The 15448-nt window shown below is 54.9% G+C and overlaps 1 protein-coding gene across 6 annotated transcripts; it reads left to right on the plus strand.

Annotated features, from left to right (window-relative positions):
* Positions 1-918: 918 nt before the first annotated feature.
* On the plus strand, positions 919-13173 carry LOC139680066 (serine/threonine-protein kinase pim-1-like). Of its 6 annotated transcripts, XM_071572325.1 has the most exons (10): positions 919-1065; positions 1207-1257; positions 1464-1830; positions 2481-2657; positions 2935-3069; positions 3315-4616; positions 5279-5351; positions 5463-5531; positions 7058-7166; positions 7261-7446. In XM_071572325.1, the coding sequence occupies exons 1-5, from the start codon at positions 994-996 to the stop codon at positions 3039-3041; spliced, it is 774 nt and encodes a 257-aa protein (XP_071428426.1). In that variant the 5' UTR covers positions 919-993; the 3' UTR covers positions 3042-3069; positions 3315-4616; positions 5279-5351; positions 5463-5531; positions 7058-7166; positions 7261-7446. The 6 variants fall into 6 exon arrangements, with proteins under 6 accessions (XP_071428426.1, XP_071428425.1, XP_071428423.1 ...); XM_071572324.1 differs by lacking the exon at positions 5463-5531; XM_071572327.1 differs by lacking the exons at positions 919-1065; positions 1207-1257; positions 1464-1830; ... (2 more) ...; positions 5463-5531; positions 7058-7166 and adding exons at positions 7966-8036; positions 8348-8479; positions 8653-8761; ... (1 more) ...; positions 11347-11480; positions 12412-13173 and having other exon boundaries at positions 3320-4616; positions 7261-7502.
* The last annotated feature ends 2275 nt before the right edge of the window (positions 13174-15448 follow it).

Raw genomic sequence — 15448 nt, forward strand, 5'->3', positions numbered from 1 at the left:
TCTCGCACATACTATTACTCTTTTCCTCCTCTTCCTCTCCGGTGCCCCGCACCCTCGGTGTCCCTCTCCCGGTGTCCCGCACCCTCTCCCGTCGTCCCTCTCCCGCTCTCCCTCCCGCGGTGTCCCTCTCCCTTTCCCGGTCTCCCCCTGCCCCTGGCGGCCCGGGCCATGGCCCCGGTGTCCCTTCCCCGCTCCTGGCCGGGGCCGCCCCGTCCCCGCCCCTGCCTGGCCCGGCGCGCTCTCGCCTTTGCCCGAGTCTCGGCGTGCCGGCTGCGGCGCTGCTGGACGAGAATCTGCGGCTGGCTGTGGGACGGGCTCGGCCTCGCCGCCCCTTGGCTCCGCCTGCTCCGGCTCCGGCTCCGGCTCCGGCTCCGAGCCCGAGCCCGAGCCCGAGCCCGAGCCCGAGCCCGAGCCCGAGCCCGACGGCTGCCCCTGCTGCTGGCCCGGCCCCGGCGCCTCCCAGGGCTGTCACAGGACACCGGCGCCGCGGCCGCTGCCGCCTCGTCTGCGGCTTCCCCTGCCAGAGCTCCGCCGCTCGGCAGCGCGGCCGCGAGCAGCGAGCAGCCGGTGCCTGGGGCGGTCGGGGATACCCCGCCCAAGGCGGTCGGGGAAACCCAGCCCAAGGCGGTCGGGGATATCCAGCCCAAGGCGGTCGGGGAAACCCAACCCAAGGCGGTCGGGGAAACCCAGCCCAAGGCGGTCGGAGAAACCCAACCCAAGGCGGTCGGGGATACCCAACCCAAGGCGGTCGGGGATACCCAACCCAAGGCGGTCGGGGAAACCCAACCCAAGGCGGTCGGGGAAAACCAGCCCAAGGCGGTCGGGGAAAACCAGCCCAAGGCGGTCGGGGAAACCCAGCCCAAGGCGGTCGGGGATACCCAGCCCAAGGCGGTCGAGGGGCGCTCGGGGACCGTGCCGGGCCCCGGGTCGAACGCTGCCGGCCACGTCTCGCTCGCAGGGAAGGCGAAGGAGCTCCTGTACAGGCGCTACCGGATGGGTTCGCTGCTGGGCAGTGGCGGCTTCGGCAGAGTCTACGCGGGGACTCGCCTCGAGGACGGAGCCCCGGTGAGTGGCGGGGCCGGCGGCGGGCGGAGGAGGAGGAGGAGGAGGAGGAGGAGGAAGAGAAGGACGAGGAACTTGAGGAGGAGAAGGAGGGTTGTGCGGATCGGGCAGCGGGCTCAGTCCGCTGCTCCCCTTGGCTCGCAGGTGGCCATCAAACTCGTGCGTCGGAATCGCATCCGGCACTGGGGCGAGCTGGTGAGTGAGCGGGGCCCGCGGGAACAAGCGGGGCAGGACGGGAGGGGAGGAGCCGAGCCCGGAAGGGTGGAAGCCGCCAGGACGCTTGGAGGGAGAGCGGGCGTGGGGTCAGTGCGGGGCGGGAGCATCCCAGGCTGGGTAAGGGGTACCAAACAGAGCTGTGACACATCATCAGTGGCACTGACGACATCGTGGTCCCCCCGCAGCCCGACGGCACCCGGGCGCCCCTGGAGATCGTGCTGCTGAACAAGGTGTCCACTGGGTTTCCTGGTGTCATCCAGCTCCTGGAGTGGTTTGAGCTCTCCAACGCTTTCTTGTTGGTGATGGAGCGTCCACAGTGGTCTCAGGACCTCTTCCACTTAATCCGGGAGTGGAAGTTCCTGCCAGAGGAGGTGGCCTGGAAGCTGTTCTGTCAAGTGCTGAGGGCTGTACAGCACTGCACCAGCTGTGGCGTCCTGCACCGTGACATCAAGCCCGAAAACATCCTCCTCGACCTGGCCACTGGCAACCTGAAACTCATTGACTTTGGATGCGGCACGTTCCTTCGGGACAGGGTGTACACCCAGTTTGCAGGTGAGCCCACACCCAGGGGGATGCTCCTGGTACCGGGCACCTCAGGCATTGCATGGCCATGCTGCACTGGGGACTCCCCATTAATCTGAGAGAGAATGGGATTAATTCTCCAGCCAAGTTGCTTTAGGATTGGGATGGGGTGGGTGAGCTATTGCAAGCCAGTCCCCAGCCTTGCTGACAGCCCTCACCACTCATCCCGACCTGGGCTGGAGTGGGTACCGGGCGGAGCCAGCCTGATAAAAACACCCGTGAGGGTAGCAGAGAGGAGGGCTCAGAACTCCTGCAGCAGCTGGTTAGGTGTGCATGCCAGGAAGGTCATGGGCTGCTCTGCTCCCCTTGTTTGCCTTGTCTTATGATTAACTGTTGAGGGCAGTGCAGTGGGGCAGGGAGAAGACATGACTTTTCCTCACCACTGGGTGGGTTTGTTCCTTGTGGGTAATGGTTGGGCCTTCCCAGGACTTCTGCTGCCCTCTTGGACACCGGTGGCTTCTCCTACAACCCAGAGTTTGTAAGCTGCTGTCAGGTGCTGGTGAGAAGGCAGCGGGTCCCAGCGTGTGGCAGTGGGGCAGGTGCCACATCCCCAGGGATGCTCAGGCGAGGGTCTGGGAGCAGGAAGCATCCCCCTGGTGAGCTCTGTCTGTATTCCATAGGAACACTGTCATACAGTCCGCCGGAGTGGATCCACCACAAATACTACCACGGCGAGGGGGCAACAATCTGGTCCCTGGGCATCCTGCTCTACCAGATGGTCTGCGGGAAGCACCCTTTCCTGCAAGGCTGGAGCACCATGGGGGGGCAGCTCCTGTTCCCACAACCGGTCTCTCGAGGTGGATACCCATCTTTGTGGCATGGGGGGAATAATGGTGTTGGGAGTTGGCAGCGGGCTCATGTGGATCCTGCTCTTGAAGCTGTTTATATCCCCTGGTTGGCTGGAGGAGGTGGCACATGTCCTGCCATCCTGCTCTCCTCCAAAACAGAGAAGTAATCGGGAAGTTTGGATGCAGCTCTGAGTGCCCCCAGAATGGCCTGGGCACACAGACAGTGGGACAAAGGGGACAGGATCCTTCTCCAGCTGACCGTCAGTTTCTGGTTTCTCTCCCCCAGAGTGCCGACACCTTATCAAGTGGTGTTTGTCCATCCGCCCCTCAGAGAGACCATCACTGGAAGACCTATTCTGCCATCCTTGGGTGCAGGGCATGCACCTGCCCTAGAAGGTGCTTTGTTTGATCGAGGGACCTGGCAAGTAACCGCTCCACACATCTCCTGGCAATAAGAAGCAAAGAAAACCAGACTTTTCTGGCATAAGTGTGGCACTAGGGGTAGATTGGCACATGGAAACGCATCTCACCTCTTAGTGTGGGAGCTGAGCTGGACACCTGGTCTTCCATGCATTGCTGGCCACCATCCAACCTGGTTTTGCTCGCCCTGCTTTGCTGAGAGCTGGAGCCCTTGGCACAATGCTGACAGCCTGGTCTCGCCCACAGGGATGGAGAAGGAGCCCTTGGAGAAGCTGTATTGGGTGGGCCTGCTGCCAGAGACATCAAGGCCTCTTTGTTGACCTGGACACTGCCCACCTGAAGATGATGGACTTTGAAGCTGGCACCACCATCAAAGCTGTCTTCCACACCTAGTTTACAGATGAGTACACCCCCAGGGCGATGCTCCCAGATGTGGGCCTGGCTGGCTATTGAAGGTTCCCCCCTTTGCTGGTGGGAAATGCTATTAATTCTTCAGCCCACAGCCAAGCTGCTCCTTGGCAGGGGGTGGAGGGGAGGTCTGGGCTGGTTGTGAAACGAGAGCCTCAGCCAGCCCTGGGCAGGGGCTGGGGCAGGGGGAGTGGGCCTGACAGAAACCAACACAAAGGTGGGGCTGCAGAACCTGTGCAGAGGCTGGTTTGGTTTGCAGTTGAGTGCAGAACAGGAGAGTTGGGGGGATTAGAGATTGAAGGGAAAATGACCTCTGAAGAAGGCCTTGGGGTTATTTCTTCTAGGGAAGATATGCAGGAGGGAGGAAGGGGTATAGGGGATGTGATAACAGCCCTGTGGGTGCAGGAGGCTGCTCTTTGGGGATGCTGCCTGGCTGTCCCCGCAGCTTCCATGGGAGCAGGTATAGAGGGGCTTCTTTGGTAGTAGAGAAGATTTCACTAAGATACTAAGCTCTTTAGCTCTAAGGATGTTAAGCATCAGGACAGGCCTGGGGGGCTGTGAAATCTTCTCAGAGACTTGTAAGTACAGATCAGACAAACAGCTCCCATCCATCCTGGTGGGGTAGGTGAGGAGCTGATACATAGCCCTGGAAGCTGGGCTTCTTTCCAGGATTCCCAGTGGGGTGTCCTGCAAACCTGGCAGTGCCCTGGCCTGACTGTTATGTGGGATTAAAGCTAGTTGTTTTTGTCAAAGGATGATCATAGTTACCTGCCCCTTTGATGGGGGAAGCATCTTTGCCACAGGTATTTTGTCATTTCTGTGGATCTGCTGAGACCCGGTGGGTCAGCACCCCTGTGGCAGTGTGGGAGAGGGAATAAATCCTGCACAAGAGGCTGGTTACCCCCATATTATGAAGGGAAGCTATTTTTCCCTGAGCCCATGTGTCCAGCCACGTGCTATTGATCCCTGTGGATCTGATGTGTTATGATTCCTGTTGACCCTCAGCGGGCCGAATGGCTGAAGCTCTCTGACCCTCTGCTCCTGGAAATGCCAGAGCAGGACCAGACCCTGGAGCCCGACCTGCTGGAGCAGCTCTGAGCCTGCTGCCGGGAGTGGGAGTTAAGGAGGAGTGAGCATGAGGTGGGACAGCTGTTCTGTGTTGTGGTTTGTCTACAGGAGCATCCTCCTCCTCTGTCCTCAATCTGAGGGGATGGGGATGGAGGTTCAAAGCTTGTTGTTGCCCTGCTGTCTTCTCTCTTGGCCTATGAGCTCCAAGGTGTGGTCTCTGCTGTGGGACCTGCAGCTTGAGTGTGAACATTGCCCAAGGCTGCAGAGCTTGACAGGAGGAAAAACACTCCTTATTTTGGCTCAAGGAGGGCAGGCAGGGGCTGGTGGGTGAGTGAAGATCTCCCCTTGCAGGGTGGATGTTGCAGAGGACCCTGATGGGGTGCTACCGTTTGTGTGTACTCCTGGGTCCTTTAACCGTGTCTGGTTCTTTGATTAATGTTCTTGTTAATATTTCCTGCCTGCTTTTGGTTTTGTGGCATTTTTCATATAGTTTCTCCTCCTGACTGCTCTCCGTGGTGCTGCAGCCCCCCTCACTTGCTGGGACAGAGCTGTGTCCATGCTGGTGTGGGTCTCACCTGCAGCCTGGGCTCCTGCAGTGTGGGGCAGGCGGTGAGCCCCAGACCCACAAGCAGCACACTTTCCTTTCCATTGGCTCTGTGGTTTCCTCAGCTTTTGCTCTGTGCCATTCTTTTTTCTCTTTGTTTTATCACATTTTCCCTCTGACTCCTTTGCAGGTGGAAGACGACCTTCTTCCAGAGGTGGCACCTGCTCAGCCAGAGCTCTCCTGTGCTATTCCTTTGATGGCAGGTAAAGACAATGGAGCAAGGGGTTGTGGTCCCCCCAGGAGGCTTCTCCATGTGTGGCACTGTGCTGGCATGGGCTGGGAAGCAGCTCACCACTCCCTGGGGTTTTTTACAGCAGCTACTTCTTGCTCCTTGCATCCCCCCAAGAGCTGAAAGGCTGCTCCTGCCTGGCTGCATCCCCCAGGTATGGGCTGAAAAGTGAGGGCTTGAGCCTCACATCCTTATGCAAAGTCTGAGTAATTTGGGCCTAATTAGCAGAGGTTCAGGGGTCCCTGTGGGTGCCGTGGGAGGAGAAGAGGAGCTGGGAGTGGGTGCTGGATGAGGGCAGTGCCTCTTGGCTGAGCCTCAGGAGAGCTGGCCCCATTCTCAGCAGTCCTGTGAGGGTGCAAACTGGAGCTGAGTAAGGGGATTTCACACTTAGAGGGTGGAGGATTTTGGAAGGAGCTCATCCTGCTGTGTGCAGAGCTGCAGGATGCCTGTTGGTGAAGCCCCAGCATTTCCCCCTCCCTGCTGCCTCTTGGGTGGTTTTGCTTTGTCAGTGACCCCTCTAGTGCCAGTTCACCCAGAGGGCCAACAGACACCAGGATGAGGGACATGATCCTAATGATCCTACTCTGGTGTCAAGGGAAGAACAGGAGAGCTTTCCCTTCCCAGCTGGGCAGTGCATCCATTGGAATATCCCACTATCAGCTTTCCCTGCTGATGCCAAATTCCTTTTCAAAGAGCTCTGCCAGGCGGTAAAAAGGGTCATCAATCCTGATTGCCCTCTGCTGCTCTCAGGGCTGAGGCTGGGATCTTCCTTCCCTGGAAGGAAGTCCCTGGTGTGATGATCCCATTGGCTTGGATTCTGCAAGCAGTCAGGTCTGCTCCCTGTGGTTTCTGCAGCTTCCTTTCCCAATGCTTGGCCCATTTGTTCTTTCTGATGGCCATCCAGAGTCACCACCTGAGGTATCTGCATGCAGACAAAGCTGGCTTGGTGCTGAATCCATCCATCTTGGAAAGACAAAGCCTGAATCAGATGCCAAGCTGGGATCCACCTGGGAACCTCCCTCTCCATCCTTACAGCCTGGGCTGTCCTGCCTGACTCTTCCCAGCTGAGCTTGCCAGGCAGCATCAAGTTGAATATCCCTGAATATCCCTGTGGGTCTAAAGCATCTCCAGGCCATGTGGGAGCAGCTCATTGAAGCCAAGCCCTGAGTGGGCTGGAGGCAATGCTGGCAGTGAAGCAAAGGCTTTGGTAGCACTGCATCCAAGGGGTGCCATAGTCTTTCCCTGTGAGGGGTGGGTCCTGCCTGCCATGTCTCAAGGCAATGGGAGAGGAATTTCCCAGTGCCCAGCATGTTTCTGGCAGGAGGCTGCCAAGCTGGAATAAGCAGGATTCCCCCCTGGGACCAATGTGTGTAAAATAAAACAAATGCCACTTGTTCAACCAGCCTTTGAAACAGAAACCCAAATCTGAATAAATCTGCTTAAAGCAAGAAATTCATCCCTGGGTGCTGCTGTGGAACAGCAATAAAGCTTCCTGGAGAATTTTCTTTCCTGTTCAGGGAGTGCAGCAGAACTGGAGGAACAGGCTGGAGGCCCCAGGCTCCTTTGAACTGCTGGTGTCTGCTGCTCGTGGGCTCTTTCTTTCCATGGCATTCCCCTTGTGAGTTCCTTTGCAACCTCAGGCACATTCCCAGGAGATTTTTTGCCCTCTGTCTTTCCCAGCCCACCATCCTCGAAGCCTCTGAAAGGCTCCTGCTGCTGTGCTGTGTCCTGCCTCCTCCCTCACCTGCTGCCTGTGGTCTTTCCTCATTCCCCCAGCTCCTGCTGACGTGTAAGAGAGAAGGGAAGAATTGCATGTGACAATAATTGCCTGATGGAATTATAAGTATTATAAAAATTGTAAATCCCTGAGGGCTTTTTTGCAGATGGAGAGCCTGGCAATGAACTTCCCTGGAGTGAAGGTTACCAGTATGACCAGTGGTCCCAGCCAGTGCCACCCCAGGGACCCAGCTGCCGGGAGGGTGTGTCCCTCTGGTCCCCAGCACCTGCTCAGGCCACATCATTGCTGGTGCTCAGTGTTGGACAAGAGCTGCAGCCCCCAAAGGGATGGCCACCCCTCCAGGAGGGGGCTTTGCTGAGTCCCCTCCACAGCGGGTGCTGCCAGCAGGTGAGTGTTGCTGCCTTGTTTCTCTGTAAAACCACAGAATGCCAGAAGGTTTGTGTGGGGAGGCACTTAAAGCTCATCACGTTCCACCCCCTGCCATGGGCAGGGACACCTTCCACTAGACCAGGTTGTTGCAAATCCTGTCCAACCTTGCCTTGAACACCTCCAGGGATGGGGCACCCACAGCTTCTCTGGGCATCCTGTGCCAGGGCCTCCCCATCCTCACAGGGAAGGATTTCTTCTTTAGAACTTGCCTTTAAGGTGCACCAGTTCAGCCTTTACCTCCCTGTTGCTGGCAGGGACCAGGGACCAGAATGGCCTTTTGAATCTCTTGGGGAACATCTTACCCAGTAAAAGGGTGACCATGCTGTGGGATGGGATGATGGAAGCCCTGGAAATACTTCTGATGGATACATAAGGGCTCCTTGGGTCATACCCTGACTGTGTCCTTCCCTCTGGTCTGCAGGAGAACTTGGGGAGCCCTGTGGTAACCTGCTGTTGCTCAGGAGGGTGCAGCCAGTCCTCCCAGCAGAGCAGGTGAGTCAGAGGGGCCATCCCATTGTGAGTCCTGGGGGCATTTGGGATTTGCTGTCATGTCATTCCATGCACTGAACTCACAGAGAATGCTCCCATCCATGGTGTCAGCTGTCCCTGAAAGATTAGGGGAGCCCTCTTCAGCCTCCCTCCACTGGAGTGCCTGGCTGTACTGTGCTGTGTGTGCTCCTGCTCCTCACCAGTTATGTAAGGGATGTTCCTTAGGGATACTCTCCCCTAATCATGGCACTCTGACCATGCTCTGTGCAGCTCCTCTGGGAACAGCACGTGGCAGCTTCATTCTCTGATGCCAGAAGGAGCTAAAGATGAGGATGGGGACTGTCCCAGAGTCCTCCACTGTCTCCTTGGACGACAGCCATCCTTCCTTGGAGAGCACAGCTGAGGACTCTGCCGAGGAGGAGGCGGAGAAGCCGCATGAGGCCAAGGTGAACATGCCGGAGCCGGTGTCAGCCTTATGCTCTGAGCTTGCCTGTCCTTGGTGCCAGCTCTGCCCATGGCAAAATGGTGCCTACTCCCAGCAGGTGTCTGGGTGGCCATGGCATTCTCACCTCCTCATCCTTTTCCTCTCTTTTGCTTTGTGACAACCTCCATTGTCCAGAGCTCTGGATTCAGGTGGTTTGGCTGCTTTTGGTCGAAACTCACAGAGGAAACTTCTTCCAAAGCCACGTCTGAGACAGACTTGGACTCCCCCCATGTTGGAAGCACAGGTAGGGGGCAAAATGCTGCCCTGACCCTGGTGACACCCCAGGTGACACATCTCCCCATCACCTGCTGCTTCTTCCTCTGTACTCGTTCAGAGGCTGTGCCATTGCCCAGCTCTTGATGGCCATGTCCCTTTCTGTGCTCTTTTAGCCTGGAAGTGAGTCCTTCCTAAACAGTGGTTGTAACTTTCTAAAGCCTCTTTGATGCGGGAGGTCCTGTGAGCCCTTGGGAAGCTGTACTGGGATTGCTGGCACTCGGCTGGAGTGGAACACAGCAGCTGTGAGTGGCAGCACTGTTGTCAGGTTTGAGGAGCTGAAAGGATGGGCAAAGCTGTTTTGCAGCTGTGCAGGGTCATGCCAGTCCCGGGCAAGTCCTCAGTGTCTGACATGGATGATGGTGGGCTTGGAGAGAGATGTTCTCTTGAAAACTCTGTGCCAGTCGAGAAAGACCCAGAGTGTCAGAGCAGGAAATGTGTGAAAGTGTCAGGAGATGAAGAAGAGAGGGGGAGCCGTGGAGCTTGGTGTGCACTGGTTTTGTGGGTGTTAGACAATAAAAGGAATAGAAGAGAGGTGCAAAAAAAGCAGCTGTGGGTGCTTTGGGCTATTTGTGCCACTGGCAGCAGGCAGGGCCACAGGTCACACACAACTGGGGCGAAGCTTCCAGAGGCTGTGGTGCACCCGGAGCTGGTGGTGCCTGCATGGCCACAGACACTCACAGCTCTACTCACCCTCTGGGTGTGCCCCAAGGCCAGGCCACTGACCTGCACTGGGCTCGGCCATGAGGTCCCTCTGCATGTGGCTTGTGCCTGGGTGGTACATAAAGGCTTACTGGCTTTATGCCTGAGGTCAGGGTGAGGTGCCAGCACTACCCAGGGTGCACTGCAGTCTATGTTAATGTTCGAGCACCCATTGGTCAGAAGGGCAGCTGGGGGCGTGGCGGTGAGGCGGCAGCAGTGGCCTGGCAGAGCCTGGGCAGCAGCCTGTGGTGCCCAAACCTGCCCACGCACACTGTGGCCTCGGGGAGCACTCGGGACAGAGAGTGGCCCTGTTGGCAGCAGGCTGGGGGGCCTGGCATGGTGACAGAGGTTGGAGCTTATCCTTGGCCTCTGGGCATGGGGGCAGCTTGCTTGCAAAATAAGTGATGTTTCCTTCAGGGTGGGCTCTTCTGCCACGGCTTGCACATATCCAGGGCTTTCTCCTGCCCACACTCCTGGCTGTTGTTCTACCTGCGCAGCACAGGCTGCCATTTGCATTCAGGAAATCTGAGCAGGATCTGGGTGCACCCAAGGGATGTTTGATCTTCATTTCCATGGCTAAAAGCCTGTGTCGTTCCTGGATCCAGGCTGAGCTTGATGATGTGATCAGGGTGGCCAGGGCCTCTTTTTTGCTGTTCCTGGAGTTTCTGGGCTGAACAGAAGGGGAGGGAGGAAAAAGGAAAGGACATCAGTGCTGTGTTGACAAACATGTCAGGGTTGGTGTTATGCCTCCAATATATCAGGATAATTTGGAAGCAAATGGAGTGTGCATGGCAGATTGCCCAACTGGTGCCTTTTCTTTTGCAACTTCATTGTTGATCTGGAGGGGTAATGCTGAATCTTGATTCCCTCTCTAGACCTGAGGCAGGGAGAGCCTTCTGGCAAGAGTTACCGGGACCAGTGCTACTCCAAGGGCTACTGGCCCAACCTGGCAACGGACCCTCCAGGGCAGGAGAGGTAAGGGTGGGGAGTCTGGGCAACCTGCTGTGATCATCTGCTGCCAAATGAGCAGGTTTGCGGCTGGCTCCAAAATCTCTGACCTTCAGCGTGTCTCCCTTTGCTCCCATCTGCAGGATGCAGACCCAGGACTCCTGAGAGAAGAGCTACATTTCGGCTTCTGGGAGGGAAGGGGCAGGGGGAGAAACTCCCGGCAGTAGTTCAGAAGTTGAGGGGAGGCTGGTGGCCAGTCCCAAGAAGTAACCCCAACATGGGCAGGGCTGGGGCATAAGAGGCTTGGGGATTTCCCAGAGATCTGGGCAGCAATCCATGTGTCCCCACTCCAGCTGAGGAGAAAAAGGCCACTTTGCTGTGTTGCATTCAGTGCCTGACAGACCCTGGGGATTATTACAGTGAGTTGTCAGTGTTTATGAGCTCCAGCTGCTGGGCTGTCATTCCCCAGCTGAGGGGCTGTACTCTCCTTTCTTCCAGGTAACAAGCGATAGGACAGGAGGAAACAGCCTCAAGTTGTGCCAGGAGAGGTTTAGATCGGACATTAGGAAAAGTTTCTTCCTCAAAAGGCTTGTCCAGCCCTGGCACAGACTGTCCAGGGAGATGGTGGAGTCACCACCCCTTAAGGAATTTAAAAGAGGTCATGTTAGGGCTAGGAGAGCTGTCAGACTAGAGATGGCTGATGTAAATTACTGTTCAAAGCTGTTGGGTATGAGCAGGGATGTGGCAGGATAAACCCAAAGTGCTGCAGGGCATGAGCAGGGAAGTGGCTGTTCTGCTCCTGCTGGGCACTTTCCAGGAGCAGCAGAGCTGTCCCACTGTCCTAAGAGAGGAAAGCAGAGGTGTTCTTGGTTTCTCACCCACGTTTGTGTTCTCCTGTCCTCGCAGCCTTTGGGCCAGCCCAGCCTGCTCCTGCAGTGCCACGAGTCAGGGCTCAGCTGCAGCAGCCACAAGCTCAGCCAGTCCATCCCAGTCCATGATGGTCCCTGTGCTTCCCTGGACCTGGAATGCGGAACAAACAGGTGAGGCGTGATGGGGTGCCTGACAAGGGGGCAGCAAGGGAATAAATGGCTGTTGGGAGGAGATTGGCTGTCTCACAGCTTGGTCTGATCCTGGAGGAGGTTGTGCAGGCAAGTGGCGTGACTGGGGGGCTGTGGGGTGGTGGCACGGTCTGGGGGCTCCGCTTGGATTGTTCAGGTGAGGCACAGCGTGCACAGAACTGGCCCCACCCTTTACTCCTGAGGTTCATCTGCCACGGCCGAGCGAGCTTGGACGGTGACAGTGAATACCTCAGGACGTAGGTTTGGTCAGAGTATCCCTCTCTTAGATGGATGGCCTTACAGGGCTAAGCGAGCTCCACCTGCCCTAGTTTGGGGTTGGAGCTGTCCTTCTCCTAGGATGGTTGCCATGGGACCAGCGAGCCCATCCTGCCCCCAGACACACTTTGTCTGACCCTTCAGCTGAGACCTGTCTGGCATGGGAGACCCTACCGGTGGCACAAACCACCTCCAGCACAGCTCTCAACCTCATGAGGGCACACAAGCTCCTCCCCCGCGACAAGGGGGTGTCCCTGGAGAAGTATTTTTAAATTGTAACTCTGACTTATAATCTCTTTTGTGTTGCATTCATATCTCCTGCCGGTTTACCTTTAAACCAGCACAAATATATATACAGAAGCCACCAGTTTTTGATTGGGAAGGGTCATTTGCGTCCCACAACTGGGCCCAGCTCAAGTGGATTCATGCACAACAAGAGTCCCACCTCGAAGAATGGCAGCTGGAGATTATGTCAGTGACAAATGACAGTCAGACAGAACCAGGATACAGAAGGACTCAGGAAGTCCTCTCCAACCCATGTGTAATCCATCACCTGCAGCCTGGCAGTGATTGGTTTATGTGGAGACTGTTCTAAAATGCTGTGATAGGAATGACCGTGCCCTTGCTTTATTTCCAGGACTGATGGACAGGATGGACGTGGATATGCAACTTCTGTACATATATTTTACTTTGGGTGAATGCTTTAATTATGAGGACTGGAAAGAACATTTCAGAAGGTGGACTTACTAGGATGATGGGGCTGTGGACCAACCTGGACCAGACAAACTGGAGACTTTCTCTGCTGAAGTTTGAGTTGCATGTTTTTTTGTACAGTTCTTACTTTTTGAAGGTTTATTGTTACCCATTTGTGGTATTTCTGCTCACGGTTATTCGCCTGGTGGTTCCATCCCTGCATACTCAGCATGTTATCTTCTTCCTCTCATAGTTTTTCTCATCTTTGCCCTAATCCCTGGATTCCTTTTGGTTGCTGTTCCCACTTTTGATGAGTTGTTCCCCATTGGCTATCTGGTTGCCCAGTTACACACTCTGCCCCCACCCTTGTCCAGTCACTGCCAAGTTCCAGAACCTTCCCTCAGAACCCTCTAAAAACCCAAGTTGTCCCTAAATAAATACCTTTTGTGACTTTGTTTCCACTTGTGCTTTGGGCAATTGCAGTCAACGGGTGGTCATTTTGTATGTTTTATAATTGCTGACTTTACAAAGAAGATTGTTGTTTTTATAAAGACCCTTATAGTGTAAATGTGTTCTGTATCTGTGTGTTTTATATATTGTTATGTTGTCCTTGTGTAAATATGTTCCATGGATTATTGTTGTTACATAGGCCCTTATAATGTAAATACATTTTATAGACTGATGTTATTATAAAGATTCTTACACTGTAAAATCTTTCTGTAGTTCGTTGCTTTTGCAAGGCCCGCAGCAGGTTGGGGCAGGGGAGCTTGGGGTGGCCAGGGCTGGAGGCTCTGGGGCTTTGGCAGCTGCACTGGAGGAGCTGTTCCATAGGAGAGGATGGAGGGGATCACAGAAGACAGAATACGCTGAGTTGGAAGGGACCTCCAAAGATCATCCAGTCCAACCTTTAGCTCTGCACAGGACCATCCCTGAGAGTCACATCCTGTGCCCCAGAGTATCATCCAAACGCTCCTTGAGCTCTGGCAGTCTTGGTGCTGTGACCGCTGCCCTGGGGAGCCTGGTCAGTGCTCAACCACCCTCTGGGGAAGACCTTTTTTTCTAACATCCACCCTAAACCTGCCCTGACACAACTTCAGGCCATTCCCTCAGGTCCTCTCCCTGGTCCCCACCGAGCAGAGATCCTCGGCCCCTGCAGAGGAAGTTGGAACTGCAACGAGGGCTACCCTGAGTGTCCTCCAGCTGAAGGATTAGGAGATACTCCAAAATGCCCTCAGGAATGGGGTTGTTCCCCATGGTGTCATCAATCCCAGGCTTCAGCTTTCCAATTCGAGACCCCATCCCACCCCTCCCAATTCCCATTCCAGCCAATCCGGGCATGAAGACACCCTTCCCAAGCCCAATTTCCCCCATCCCACCCCACCCTGAGTCCTATCCTACCTCTCCCAGTTCATATCCCAACCCTTGCAAATCCTCATCCCACCCATTTTGGGCATTTTGAGGGGACTGTGAGATCAGGTAATTTTGGCGTGGAATTGAGGGGGTTTGAGATGACAGATCAATCCCTTTGGGCTCTTGGAGTAAGAAGCAATGGAGAAAATTCCACCAAATCCCCACAGAATCCACAAAATCCTCCAAACTCCCATTTCCCCCAAATTCCAGTAAAATAGTGAGGGTTTGGGTGTTCTTGTTCACTTTCTTTATTTTACCCAAATATCCTGCATTTTTAAGGGATGAAGACAGATCAAAACAAAATCAAACCCAAAATAAAAGTATTTTGTGTCTGGGTCAAGTGTCCATAGGTTTAAATTGGGGGCATCATGGGACATAGAGAATGAGAAACATAGAATGAAAGAGGTTGGAAAAGAGTTTGAAGATTATCCTGCATTTCTTGATGCCACCTGAGGAAATGATTGGATAGAGCAGGTGAGATTTCTGGGTGTCTAATGTTAACAAATCCCCTCTCCCCAATGAATTTCCAATGTCAGTCTGTGTCCCCATGGATGTTCCTCCCTCTGCATTCACCCAGGTGCCTACACGGAACCAGGAAGATGGGAAGACCACCAGTCAGGTGTCTTCCCAACATGGATCACCAGAAATGTGGATCATGAAGTCTGTTCTCAGTGTGGGTCTGCTGATAAACGATGGAGCAGTGGACAAAGCTCTTCCCAAAGTCAGGACTCTTGTAGGGCTTCCCTTACTGGTGGGTCTGTTATTGTCTGGTCAAGACCCAGCTCTGTTTGAAGCTCTTCCCATACACAGGACACTTGTAGGGCCTCTCCTCGCTGTGGATGCCATGGTGCCTGGTCAGGTGGGAGCTGTGGTTGAAGCTCTTCCTGCAGCCAGTGCAGTGGAAGGGCCTTTCCCCCATGAGCATCTGCTGATGCCTGAGCTGGTCTGAAACCTCTTCCCACATTCCAAGCATTTGTAGGGCCTCCCCCCAGTGTGGATGCTCTGGTAGGTGAAGAGGTTGGAGCTGATGTTGAAACTCTTCTCATAGTCCCTACACTTGTAGGGTGGTTCCCTAAAGTAAACAATCTTCTGCGGAGGGAAAGGACTTCACCCAAGAAGCCTGTGAGGTTTATGGTGAAGACATTTATTACACTGCACACGGTTTATATAAGGTAAAGGCTACATTCTATTGGCTAAATTGAGCCTCACACCATCGAGCCACAGACTTTAATTGGTTATAATCCACATCTCACAAGTCCAATGTTTATATGAACTCATCTTAGATGTTTTCAGGTACATCTCTGGAGTCCTGTGTGAAAGTCAAAGTGTTCTCATGAGAAACTTCTGGGGAGTCGCTGAGAACCCCCAGGGAGTGATTTCTCCTTTAAGGATCAACAGCAGCTGTGGCCTTGCTGCTTCTTAGCTGATATCTGCTCCAGTCCAAGGGAGCTGATGCAGGCTGGATTGCTCACATGGCCATTTGCTGAAAGAAACCCTGCAACAGTTCCCCAGTGTGGATGTGTTTCAGTCTGCTTAAATATTGCAGAAAAAAACGTTTAGATTCGAATATT

Source organism: Pithys albifrons, chromosome 17, assembly GCF_047495875.1.
Source record: "Pithys albifrons albifrons isolate INPA30051 chromosome 17, PitAlb_v1, whole genome shotgun sequence".
NCBI lineage: Eukaryota > Metazoa > Chordata > Aves > Passeriformes > Thamnophilidae > Pithys > Pithys albifrons.

Excerpts from the sequence above, each read along its gene's own strand:
- LOC139680066 (XM_071572322.1), top strand. The coding sequence starts at position 994 with ATGGGTTCGCTGCTGGGCAGTGGCGGCTTCGGCAGAGTCTACGCGGGG. Across the intron at positions 1,066-1,206 it reads GCCTCGAGGACGGAGCCCCG|GTGGCCATCAAACTCGTGCG; the intron begins GTGAGTGGCGGG and ends CTTGGCTCGCAG. Across the intron at positions 1,258-1,463 it reads TCCGGCACTGGGGCGAGCTG|CCCGACGGCACCCGGGCGCC; the intron begins GTGAGTGAGCGG and ends GTCCCCCCGCAG.